The sequence below is a fragment of the Stigmatopora argus genome, chromosome 9, assembly GCF_051989625.1.
Source record: "Stigmatopora argus isolate UIUO_Sarg chromosome 9, RoL_Sarg_1.0, whole genome shotgun sequence".
Classification (NCBI taxonomy): domain Eukaryota; kingdom Metazoa; phylum Chordata; class Actinopteri; order Syngnathiformes; family Syngnathidae; genus Stigmatopora; species Stigmatopora argus.
The window spans coordinates 15,817,986-15,831,798 of record NC_135395.1 but is presented as its reverse complement, the minus strand read 5'-3'; the positions used below and the strand labels follow the sequence as shown (position 1 = coordinate 15,831,798).

At 40.6% G+C, this 13,813-nt stretch overlaps 1 protein-coding gene across 5 annotated transcripts in view; it reads right to left on the bottom strand.

Annotated features, from left to right (window-relative positions):
* LOC144082339 (rho guanine nucleotide exchange factor 9) overlaps positions 1–11,016 on the bottom strand; it is a 31,177-nt gene extending 20,161 nt beyond the window's left edge. For 4 of the 5 annotated variants that reach the window (XM_077609430.1, XM_077609431.1, XM_077609434.1 and 1 more), the window contains exons 1-5: positions 10,804–11,016; positions 8,347–10,011; positions 6,215–6,553; positions 5,411–5,537; positions 5,208–5,311 (exon numbers count right to left, since the gene is read on the bottom strand). In XM_077609430.1, coding sequence (XP_077465556.1) covers positions 5,208–5,311; positions 5,411–5,537; positions 6,215–6,553; positions 8,347–9,945 — 2,169 coding nt within the window. In that variant the 5' untranslated portion in view covers positions 9,946–10,011; positions 10,804–11,016. The remainder of the gene's footprint in view (positions 1–5,207; positions 5,312–5,410; positions 5,538–6,214; positions 6,554–8,346; positions 10,012–10,803) is intronic. The other variant, XM_077609435.1, reaches the window with a different exon arrangement.
* Positions 11,017–13,813: the final 2,797 nt, after the last annotated feature.

The following is a 13,813-nucleotide window of genomic DNA, read 5'->3' as shown; positions in this document are numbered from 1 at the left end:
TTCCTTTTCTTTTTTACAATATACTACAATGAGTTTGATCTTGGTCAGGATTCCCAATTTTGAAAGAAAATCCTAAGTATCGATATTTAAAAAATAGATATATATATTTGGGTAGGCATGTGTGTCTCTTGAGAAGAACGTTCCCCTGACCAAAATAGCTGTTTCAGCTTTGATTTGTTGCAAGCGTGTGCTGCACTACTGCACTCGCATTGTGCCAGTTATGAGTGTGTTTACTATTGTCAAAATTCATTATTACACTGGCAGCTACCTGGGGCCTTAAACATTGGAATCCTGGCTGCGTTTTTGTGCTTTCTGGCTCGCTTTTTTGCATGCAATGTCTGTTTGATTTTGTAAGATGTCAACTTGAGCTCCTTATGTTTATAATATCCTGTCTTTTTTATGGTTGACAATACACAGTCCTCCCACACACTTAACACAAGGATCATGTACAATGGAAGCCCCAGGTCAGGCCTTGCTGTGAGCGCATAGCCATAACAAAAACAAAGCAAAAAAAGTGGAGAAAACTATACTATGTCATCATATGAATTTTTCATGTAGGTCTCTATTTAGTAACACATCTTATTTTAATCCCCTGCTGATCTCAATCAGAACCTTTATCCACAATAACTTCCAAAAGTGACAGAAAATGGATTTGCACCATGCTTTGTAAAATAGTCATGCTGGCTGAACACATGCGAAACAAAAAAGATGGTTATCCAAGTACTAACACATTAATATTGTTAACGATCAAATGTTTAGCAGACTCAAACTTGTGTCATACTGCAAAATACAAGAAAAAGCAAACTAAATAAAAACATGCTATTATCCTGACTACCTGACAAGAGAATATAACAGCACCTGAAAAGCTGGTACTGTACTCCAAAATGCCTGCAGGGAAGGACCACATGGAGAGTATGCAAGTGAGGTGAGCAGTTGAAAAATAAACATTGGGGAGTTAAAATCAACTGGATGTGAGTAAAGGGAGAAAAAAGAGATTCCAGTGATTGGGATCTAGCTCTCAACTCAGGGCTTAAAGGGAGAGGCAAAGTGAAAAAGAAAAACTAGTAGTGAAGGGGTTGCGTAACACTACGGTTGTGTGATGGAGACATTTATCTGACAGCTCTGTGAGGTCAGAGACGGAGAGAATGATAAGGGCTTGACCCAAACTTATTCTAACTGCACTTTCTTTATGGCTAATATCTTTGGACAATGGTTATCTGATATTATGTATAGAATGTAAAGGCGAACAAGCCCTAAATCTAAGGTACTGCCACCTTTGGGAGCTCTTTGAAACATATACGTACCGGTAAAACAAAAAAGCATCTGATACCTTTAAAGCTCAAACGGGTTCTTGGTCCTTTGAGGATTCTACTGCCATACAGCACCATCCTCAACAGTTAACCCACTACTTCAGGGCCAAACAGCTTGTCTGTTATACAAGAGTTTGTCACAATTAGTATAGGCCCTACTTAAGTATTCGTGTAGGAGGTTTAAATAATTAATTTGTTTTTTACTGCCATGCCTTAACGGGATCACTGCGGGAATTAAGTGTATTTGCAATGTATATTTGTGTAAAGTAAATAGCAGATGAACATAGGAATGGTAGGAGTGATCAGACCAGCCAAAGAAGCTGTGAAAAAATCCTAACTTCTCTGGTGATGCTTCTTTTTTAAGTGATTTTACAGTGTCTCCTATCCGTGTGTGTGCATAATGTCATGTGTTGTACAGGTGCATTAACAGTTTAACTTTTGAGAACCTGTTTTTTTTCCCAGCACACCAATTTATAATTTGAGCCATTGGTTCGCCAGTGTTTAAAAAATAAAAATACTCAATATACTTCCAACTTTAGTTCTAGAAAAAATAGTATTAAATTAACCCTAAAAAATAAAATACATTTTATTAATTGCTGATCATGTGATATAATCAGCCTACTTTGCATTGCAAGTGCAAATGCCAAGTTGTCAATAGGTTAAAGTTAAAGTGTGGAGGATTTTGGCCAGAGGGTGACCTCAGAGAAAGCTGAGGCAGCAACCTAAATGTCAAGTACCCGTACTTTGTGCACAGCCAATAAAATGAAAAGATTTCATGCGAACACAACACAACCAAGAAATTTCCCGAATACGGGATGAAATAAAGTTCGAATCTAAATCTAATCTAATTATTGATGTCATTTGCATGCCCGTTTAATATTGGCACGGCCTGTTCCATATGTCTGCCAGTATTTAAAAAATATTAAGACACCTGGCAAACACTGACAGTTCATCTTATTCAGAAAATACATCAATGAAAGCCTTTATGGTCATTTCTTTGTACGTTTCGGCACCTATGCTGTATGCTTTTACAGAAAAGAGCCAATTTCACTGTGTTCGCACACCATTGAAAGCAGATATATCCCTTTATGACTGGTAAATGGGAGATAAGGAGAGTAAAATATAAGCGAAGTCAGTCAAGAAGGAGATTAACAGTATAATTGTGGAGATAAATTACCTAATCAAACAGGCAAAATGATGACAGATATAATCTGATGAGGGATGAGACGTACTGCATGGGCTAAAGCTGTCCCAAAAGAAAAATTACATAACACATTTGTCACACCATCTACCAAAATGTCCTCACTGTCCTGATATGGCATGAACATATGACTGCTTCAATGAGGATGCTGAAAAAAACATATAGTCCTCTGTAAGTACAGAACAAAAAGGGCATCAACCAAAAAAGCTGCATTTGATAATGAGAATAGTAATTATAATAGAGTTCCAGTAAATCAGGCTACTACAATGAGGCAGTTCAGGGTGTTACCACAGTCTGCGGAAACATGAAGCCACACATTAAATAAAAAGTGGGAATGGCTTTTATAGGGAGCAAAGGAAACTCTCTCGACAATTATGTAAGAAAAAGGTCCCGAGCCTCTTCGTCTTCCAAACACACATGCACGCGCAGAGGCACACACCTGACAAGCACAAACTGAGTCGGTAGAAGAAACAACCTCAGGAGGCTGTGACACAACCACCTGCTTAGATTCTATCAGCAGCAATTTATCGCAACTGTTACAGCTGGTGGTTGCGGGATGTCACCCTGCGTAAGGGTTTGCACCTTGGTAGAGCAGTGGTGCTGAATAAACACACATGGCTGGTTCAAGAGATTCAGAGAGGAGATGTTGGTCGTTCTTAATTGATAATGTTTGACAAACACATAACGAGTTGGTCATTTTTTCCCCCCGACACATCAGAAAAAAATGTTAACCCTCAACGTTTCATTAGAGCTTACACATATAACTCATACCTGTCAACCTCTGCCGATAACTGCCCTTATAAATGATTATGATTCCCCTTACAAACCCCCCAAAAACCTTACAAACACCGTACGAGTCGTACGGTGTTTGTAAGGTTTTTTGGGGGTTTGTAAGGGGAATCATAATCATTTATAAGGGCAGTTATCGGCAGAGGTTGACAGGTATGATAACTGAAGCTGAGGACACGTTGGCAGGTTTTGCAAACAACATAATCTAAATAAAATTGAAAGAGCGGAGTCAACATATGAGAACTGGTGCCCCAGCATGTCTACAGTTGCGTGCACAAGTAGCTCGTTCAACGCTGGCCCACTCGCTGCCCAACTAACCACTGCCTGCTGACTCATGCATTCATAATTAAAAGATCGCGTTGCATAATATGATTATGACCGCACATACCGTTAGTCTTACACTTAATCGTGTAAAATTTCGAAATTCAGCTCAAAGCTGCAGGAAGGCCTTAATAAGTTAACTTTCCTCGTAACTAGTCAGGACAGATGCTATCACAGCAACCGTGTCAAACCACAGAAAACTGTCCCCCTGATCACAGAAGAATTAACGAAGGCGAGGGGGAGAGGGGGCAGTGACTGGAGGAGAAATCCATTTAAATGAAATGAAGAAGAGAGGCGTCAGCATTAGCAGTTAATCCACTGCAGTGAGAATGCTTTCTTTCTGCCCGCGGCCTCCAGGCAAGTAGTCACCCTAATAGGAACAGTAACCCATACTGCAGTGTACCTCAAATATGTCCACCACAGCCCCAATCTGCGTACTATACTGAAATAAGACATGAAAATTGTGCAACATCTGTGAATGCCTCACATAAATGTCTCTCACTATTCAGCGACCTTTCCAGCGGTGCATGTCCCAACCCTAAGGCTTGCTAAGACACATGCACAAAAAAAAGGAAACATGTCTCATTCCCTCACCCTCTCTTCTTTTTCCCGTCCACCCCCTTTTCTCTCTCTCTCACCCACACACTGTCTTCTTTTAGCCCTCGCTTAAAAAGGCTGCCTAAAGATAGAAGCAAGTAGATGAACGCGAGACAGCCAGTGTCATGGCAACATCGTGCATCGGTTTGCAAACACCATTAAGCATCGAGTGCTTCGAATGCTTTATTATCTAGAGATGTCTTAAGAGAAATCAAATTTAGGTCACTGAATGTGAATGAAAGGGCCTTCTGAACAAATGATGACAAACTATTTTTAGCAACACACCCACACATCTATAATAAAACATCTCCTTTATACCCTATAGCCGCTATGTCAAGAATTCTACCAAGGCCACGTGCACATAAAAACACAAATTCTCACAATTGTGCTATCTGATTGTATTTTGCTGGATGTAATTCTATTAGAATAATAAAGACTTTTGGTGATCACAAGAAAGATTGACAATATTGCAGGAGTGAAATCAATAATAAAACAGAGGGCTCAGTTTGATTCATGTCAGTAATGAGTAGTCACTGTTTATGAACTTTCATTGAACTACATGATAGGTTAAAACAGAAAAATATATATTATATTGAAAATTACAAGTGTATTCCTGCAGATGCATATGTGAATGTAAATCTAGTCTTTAATATCACTCCACTTGTCTAGTTTAAAATGAGCAATGGCTTTGGTGATTGAGGGTAGTCAATCCATGTGGCCAACACATTAGTGCATCATATCATATATATTTGTGATGGCGTATTGATGGAACCTGTGTCATCTTCATATTACAAAATTTAAGGAAATGCACAATTAAAGTTGAGAGTTCACCTTAATTATTCCTATGGGAAAACAAATTTCAAATAAAATACGAGGCCTATTTGCTTAGCGTTTGGGGGTTTCACTCTAGAGGTGCTCTTGTAAAGGCCCTTTACAATATTAAGAACAGCAAAGCTGCGAGCTTCAATGCTACAAAATGCTGGACTTACAATGTTGACCGCCAACGGTTCTGACCCGGGTCGTAGCAATCTCTTTCTCCTGCAACTACTGCCTCCAGACCGCAGGCGTACTGATGACGATGATTGAACCACATCTGTTAAACAGGGTGAAGTATAATGGTGAGCAACAGATGATGGAATCAAACTAAAATATTTAAATACATATATAAATTGAAAATTTGTAACACTGGTACCTGAATGGGGCAGAAGTAGAGCCAGGGCAGTTAAAGTGCTTGGGGGTAGAGGTAGGGAGCGGCAACGCTGCAGAGAAGCCCTCAGGGGCGGCTCTAATGGAGACACCCCCACAGGGCGAGACAAGGCCTAAAGAGTACTCAGGAATTAGTGAAATTCCTATTTTCCATACAGGGCTGCTTTGATTTATATAGTCAAGACTCAACGTACACATTCCAAGGGAAAATCCGGCCTTCCTATTTGTTCAGTACATTCAAAATATTTCACATCTAGCATGCCAAATGTGGTGGGTTAGTGTTGCTCGCCTGGCTGCAAACTGTCAGACTGCACAGCGCATCAATCTAGGAAGGCAGCCTCGAAAGTTAAAAACATACTGAGTTAGGCCGACGAGAATGATAACTTATGCGAGCAATGAGGCAGAAAATTGGATAGATTGTAGACAAAGAAATGAGAGTCAAAGATGGAAGAGTGAAAGACGATGCAAGCTGGTAGAAAATAAATGCCATCCTTAATAAATGGGACAGAACATGCGTGCAATGTTCCAGCAAACGCAGAGTGGTGAATAAATACTGGGTTAGGAACAGGTTGAGCTTCTGTATCTGAAGTGTGTTCATTCATTATATTACTTGCTAAATTTATCAGCGAGGTGGAGGAGACTAAAAGTGGGACTCAGACCTCTTTTTGGATGTGGGCTACTCGAACATTTTACTGGGTTTATGTGAGAAATGCCAATAGGACATTTGAATATTGATGCCAGAGGTGGTTAACGGATGCACAAATGCCTGATGGCTAATTTAACATCTTACTCTGCGGTGCAAGTCCATGGTCTGCATCTCGTTCGTAACACTGGCTCCAATGACAGAGCAGGGCCTGGGACCAGCAGGCATCCATTTAAATCCCAGTGAGTGCTGCATGGTGAGATTAGGTCTGCGACTCCGTCGGCATCGTGAGCCAAACTCACTATCATTGTTGTGGAGATCTCGGTTTGGGTTTGGCCTCCACAGATCCAGTACAGCTGATGCCGGGCAAGGATGAGGGTGCAGCAGCTTCTGATGTACAGAGGTCTCCTCTGTGTTAGAATGGGGCAAAGCTGGGCCTGGCAGTCTTGCACTGCAGCCTGTCTGGCTTGCAATCTGCTCACACAGCTGGGATTGGCAAAGATTCTCAGAGGCTTGGCCCAGACACAAGGTGCAATAATGAATGCTTCCAGGACACTACATTAGGTATACCTACAACTGAAAATTTCAGGTCGAAATGAGGCCCAATACAACACTGAGTCTTTAACAAACACAACACTGATTCATTTTCATTGAGAAATAGCGTTATTTCAACAATCTTAAAGATCTGTTCCTCAGTAAGGTGAACAATTATCTCTATGCATCAATTTGTGCCATTCATTGTTCAGATAACATTACAGAACAGAGCTTCGACCATAAACAAATCTATTGAGTTCAGGTCAATGGTGGTAAAGTGGTACACACGACTGACTTTTGTGCAGCCGGCGTGGTACTGATTCCAACCCTGTGACTGTAAGTGTGAATATGAGCATCAAGTGTGATTTTGTAAACAACAAAGATACGATTTTGGCAGAAGAAAGGCTGCTGTATGTCCAAACTGATCACATGAGTACCTAATGAGCATGGACAATACTTCACTATAGAGTAAAACCTGTTGATTCTATTACATTAAAACATTTTTGTTCTACACACGCACCTGTTTTACCAACTGTTAGAAACCGGAAATACTATACACGTGGAATTGCCTTCATACATTTGCACAGGAGAAAATGCACGTGGAAATTCAACTGGAAAGCATTTATATAGGTGCATATCTCAACTTAACTCTTAGCAGTGCAACAACAACAAAGATTAAGAGCACGTGTCTTTGCATAGCAAAGCCTTATGCTCGTGTGAAAAGTCCTGAGATGCCATATCTCATTTTTTTCAAAAGGACTGGTGTCTTGACTCAGTGTGACTGCCAGCGACATGACTAATACTTTCACAAGAGTGCAAAAAAAGGGGAAAAAAACTGAGGATTGCCTCCCTGAAAGATCTACAAGACCTTGTTTTCTGGGCAGTCACAAAAAAACAAGCTTCATGGGAATACAGCTGTCCTTGAAGGCTAGCTGAGTCTGGCAGGGCAGGAAAAAGGGAAAAACACCCATGTTTAAAGTTGTCTGTGTTTGATATTCTTACCTCCTCTTTACCAACAGATGGTGCTAAATGACAACTCTAGTAATGTCTAGCTGAAGTTAGAGTATCAATGCTTTTTTTTTTTAATTCCCACTATTTATACCACACCAAACGAAGAACAAAATCCAAGGGAAATTACAGCTTTGATGCTATTTTACTATTTGACTGCTGTTACAGGAAATTTAACTGGTTAATACGGTATATGTGGCGGTCTGCTTAGTGCGTCAGCTTCACAGTTCTGAGATCGAGGGTTCGATCCCACGTCTGGACCTTCCTGTGTGGAGTTTGTATGTTCCCCCCAGGGTTACGTGGGGTTTCTCCGGCCAGGTATGCCGGTTTCCTCCCACTTCCCAAAAACAGGCACGGCTGGTTGAACACTGTAAATTGCTCCTATGCATGAGTGTGAGCATGAATGGTTGTCCGTCTATTTGTGCCCTGTAATTGGCTGCCCATCAATTCAGGGTGCCCCCCGCTTGTTGCCCGAAGTCAGCTGGGATAGGCTCCAGCACCCCTGCGACCCTTGTGAGGATAAGCGGTACAGAAAATGAATGAATGTTACACGGCACATAGGATTATAAACATTGACATGGCACTGTTAATGATGAGGAAAAGTCTGTAATGGAATGTGGTTATGGCATCACTGTGAAAGATATTATGAACTTCCTTCACAATAAGTTAATTGATGTTTGGGGGAATACGTGTTAAAAACATACTTTTTAACATAATTTTAAAATGACATACATTACCTTAAATATCTCTTCTGTGGAATCGGATGATGGTATGCTATGGGTCATGCTCACTTTACATTTTTTTTGTAATTGAATATTCAGTTCCTGTGTCTGCTTTGAGTCAGGTGGAGCATCCTTGGAATCTTCCTCATTTCCTGCGCCTTCCTTTACCATTTCTCCAATGTGCAGGTGTTTTATAGGATCCATTTTATGCTCGTCACCAGTCTCAGTGTTTGTATCCGAGTGAGGAATATGATTCTGTACAACGGTGGATGTGTTTGTTGAAGTGTACTGATGTTTACCTGGACACGCTGAACTTTGAAACCCATTGGCACTCCCAGACACTGAGCATGATGATGGCCGAAAAGGTTTGAAGCCAACTTCGGGGGATGCCCCACCTGTCACAGGTGCTGAGACTTCACGGTCAAAGCTACTGGATTTTGAGGATTTAGTGTTCAATGACGTCGATGGCGAATTCTGACTTTGAGGAAGTCCTCCACTGCGGAGTGTTAAAGACACACTGGGAACTTTTTGTACGGTTCGCTGAGGAGCCTGAGGCGAGCGAATTGGGGTCTTCTCTTCTTCAGGAGGGGTGAAAGAGCGGGATGTTGTCCGCCATTTTCGGGCTGATTCTGCTACATTATTAAAAAATTTAAACAGTCCACCAAAATGGCCTTTCATGTCAGCATTCTTTTGAGGCAGTGGGTGGGAGTCTTTGACATTCTCAAGGTCTACAGAACAATAATCAGAGTCAATAGTCTTGTCAAGAGAGTGAAGCTCCGAATCAAAGCTCCGCTCCGAATAGACAGGATTGGCCTTTCCCAAAAGAGAGATCCTCCGTAGGTAACACCACACGTCTTTGTGTCGCCTTCCTCCGCCCTGTGTGGTACTTTTGCCAGCCTTAGCACAAGCTTCCTCACAGCCTGTAGCTTTGTTACAGTTAGTTGAACTGCTCTGGTTCTTTTTTGAGTAGGAAGCCTTTTCTGATGGTTTACAGCCATTCTGAACAGTCATTTCTGGCACCGCAGTAGGTTGATTGTCGTCCGTTGGAACTGGGAGGTCAATGTCTTCGAATGAACAGTCAAAGTCTGCTGTGTAGCCAGCATATGAATGCCTTTTGCCACGGTGTTTAAGAGTGCCTCTGCTGGATTGTTGTGGAGTGCCAATGTCTGTGCAGAAAGACTCCTCATCCACCAATGAGCTGCTAAGCTTGGTCGCAGACAATTTCCCAGTCTTCCCTCTGAACACAGACGGGGATTTAAGTTTCTTAAAGGAGCGAACTTTATCAGCAAATGAGAGTTTAGGGATGGACGCTTCCCCGAGCAGGATCATGGAGTGTGGTCTTCGTTCCAGTTCCGAGACGGCTCTTTTCCGGCTTAAGATCTTCCAGATTCCCGCGGAGGCACGCTGCCTTCGGTTGACCTCCTGTCTGTCCTTGACAGGGGTCTGAAAAGACGAAGCCTGGTCATGGCCTTGCAATTCCGCAGGCTCTGACGCTGTCTCTTTAATACAAACACTGCTGGTCTCATTCGCTACATCTAGAGAAACATTAAACACTCGGTTGACAAACCCATTAGGATTGTTACTCTCTGGGACAGAACTGTCTGTTTGCTCCATCTCTCATTCCACCTCAGCTGCTAGATCCAATGACCATCATGTCTTGGTCCGTTCTCTCATCTACACCTAGAAGAATTAACAACAAGTGTTAATAATTATAACAATTTGACACTTTGCTTTCGCTCAAGTTTGTCCAGACTTATCCATTTAATTCAGGAGACAGTGTTGCCATGGAAACGGTCAAGAGAGCCATGTTGTTATTTGAAGATATACATCATAAAGCTGCTTCAGAAAACATGTTGAGAAAGTGAATTGTAATTGATAGTTGTATCACAAGCTCCTCAATCATGAATAGAAGAACTGTGTGCTATGTTTGGCTACAAAGTGTGTTTAAGAGGTAGTCTTGAGTGAAGTTCTTAATTCATTTAGTTACAGATTTTATCATGTAAACCAGGGGTGGCCAAGTCCCCATCCGGTCTGATTTCTTGCTAATGAGTTGATCATTTGATTCAGGTGTGCACCAGACTTGGCCACACATGATGTACAATGATATATATACATATTGATGTACAATATATTGCATTCGGTAAATAGGTGTAATAATTTAGTGACCATTTCATCATTTATAAATTGTTAAGTATGTTGTTGATGGCTTTTGGCATGTGCGTCTGTTGTTCTTAAGAATAGTTTTTTTTTTAAATGTTTTTTTTAAATATGACTTTTAAACATTACTTCCATTCAACGTACATCAAGACATTTTCGCAAATACAAACTACTTGACAGACGCGTGACACTCCCCCGGATTAAATGTGACAATGGGCGATTACTTAAAAGAGGCAAATTCTTCAACACGGACAAGTCAAACAAAACACGAACGACAATAAGTTTGAAAAATTGACGATCAAGACGTTCGCTTACTTTCCAGTCGCCGTGGAAGATGCCATTGTCGCTCGAGTCCTTCAGTGTAACGCAAACTCCCAACTTTCACATAAAAGCTTAACTTTATCCGGGGGTTTAGCTGCCATCCATGAGCTACTAATCAGAAGTTCCGAGGCGGGCGGACATTCCCCGACAAGATCCCTTCCTGCTCGGTTTATACAACAAAACCTCGCCCGATGTAGTCTGTCCAAAGCAGCAGTGTTATTTAAACCACACGCCGGTGAACTATTGGCACGCGGGCACGCGCACTCGCCGACACGGTGATTTCAGATGCGTGCGCGCGCACGTGAGAAGTCCGTGGTTCATAATGGCAAACTCATATTAATACTTCCTTCCCATTCTTCTTAACATATCAAATAGAAAGCAGGTATAAACACACGTTCTTTACAAGTCATTTAGTTTGCAAAAGTGTGGTAGTCGTTTTTTTCATAAAATTAATAGGCTGGTGACGGTGCAAAAAAAATGGGTCGCAAAAAAATATAATAAATTAAGACATTAAAACAAAAACACACAAAATCTTTAATTCCTAAAATCAAACTATGGGTATAGATTGTTCAAAATTATATAAAAGAAGAGATAAAACCCAATATATTAATTTCTGTACATAGTCATATTCATCTTCAACTTCACAAGAATGTTTTAAAGATCAAATTTAGGATTAGGTTTTTCTGTTCCAACATGATCTTATGTTTCATCCCTTCTACAAAAATTTAAAGGACTTAAAGCTTTTATCTACACCACTACAGGCTTCACTCATTCACACACATTCCTACAGCAGCAGCTTGCTGCCATGCCCACTCGGAATAATTTGGGGTTTAATGCCTTTCCAACGACCCTGCACTGCATGGATCAAATTGCTGACTGACCTTTGATTCTCCAGATGATCCTCTACCAATTGCACGATAGCCACAATTTTCTGTAAGTGGGTCCCTGACAACAGTTTAGAATCAATATCAGAACAACGAAACCCCCTTTTGGTCACACAGGCCATACAACATCTTAGCAAAGTTTTATGTGAGTTCTATAAACGTACACGTTTAAATATTTTGGAAAGGAAACAGAACATTTCAATAAGAATTTATCAGAAGATAGTAAACATTCAATTCAATAAATTTTCACGTCATATCAGTCAGTTGCAGGGATATTTAGTGACAGCTATTCTGAAACACTTTTGCCATTTTGCTGATGAGGATCTGAACTTTGACTGCAACCACCATTTCTGTGATGTCAAGTAAATGTAGACTACCACTGAACCTCCAATGACTGTATTATGGTTTTCTAATTTGAACAACAAACAAACAAAAAAGCATATTAACGAGTATAGAATTTTTGGTAATTTAATTGACATTGTTCAGGGATTTACAGTGCTGTAAGAATACAATTTAGTGCATTTTTTTTAGCCACAATGTTTCTGTTTAAATCATTGCTTCTATTATTTTTATCTTTAAACACCTAAGTCAACTTTTCCAGCCAAAGATTGTCTTTGTGCATATTGGTGAGGCAGATTTACGTACACTAAAGCACATTTGTCAGTGAAAACAAGTAATTGACTGCACTCTGGTCTCACTTGCTGATCCTCCTTTGGGATTTGCCTTGAATGTGAAAATCCTTCCATTGAAAGGACACAATGGGGAGAGGGAGCTTGGGGGGTCGGGGAACTAAAGGAATTCACAAAACCTAAACAGCTCCACCGCTCCATAGCCGATAGAAAGAGGAGATGGTGGAAGAAGGGACCTAAATTTAAACATTTCCTCTCTGTCCTGTTTTTGGCCCATTGTCATTACACAGAGTTCTCCCTTCTGCACAGGAAGGAGTGGATCTGACATCAATGCTCTTAGGCTGACAATGCCAGGAAGTCTGTCTGACTGTATGTAAATATCTCTATGTGTCCATGCTTCCCTTGCTGCCCATGGAGCCACACTTTTCTCCCTGGTTCTACAATTTCAATAAGCACTTAGAAACATAGTGATTTACATGCTATACTCCACCATAACACATCCCGCAAGGGTCACACAGAACTACGGCAACCTTAACATCTCCATATCTTCCCACTAAGCCTTCACTTCTTATACAGTACATACATACACCTAGCAATATTGATTTGCATTTAGTCTTTTTTTGTCTTTGTGCTGTTCGTTTCTCCCCATGACTCACTTCCAATCCTTCCCTTCCCTCTCTCCACAAACTCAGTCACTTCCTCAGGACCCCAAGATGTCTTCCTGCTGTCCCCTCCCCTCACAAGATATCCTGGTCTTAATGGTGCAGTTTTATAGCTTAAGCACACGTGAAACAGTGACAATGACCTAAAGTAATGTATAAAATAACTTGAAATGTTCATTTTCTGGAAGGAAATAATGCATTTTGATGGAAATGTAATGTGATAGAGCAAGGGTGTCAGACTCGGGTTGGTTCACGGGCCGCTTTAACGTCAACTCGATTTCATGTGGGCCGGACCATTTTAGATAGAATATTTAGATATTTTTTTTATAAATTGATTAAAAGAACTGGATTAAAGGCCCTGAATATTCAGTTTTTATAGATCTAAAACAATGTTTATTTTAGCTTTTTTTTAAATACATATTTAGATTTTACAAAATGATTTTTGAACTAAAAACACAGAAAAAATGGATTAAAAAATTACAATTATTGATTTAAAAGGGGGGAAATCAGGAAATTTAATATACATCTATACTCTTCATTTTAATTTGATCCTAAAACAGAAAGTCGGCACTCATGATTTACTTTCTCGGGCCACACAAAATGATGCGGCGGGCCAGATTTGGCCCCCGGGCCGCCACTTTGACACCTGTGTGATAGAGAAATTATGTGTGGACTTGTGAACAGCTGGGCATATGGTAAATTGTGTTGATGTTTTAGTCGGGTACATTACGGCCAGTAGCCTATTTATTCCAAGTGTTGAACACTATCAATAGATTAAAAGAACGCTTTGAAATGATGTCATTGAATTCGCATTGTCAGAACAATCAAC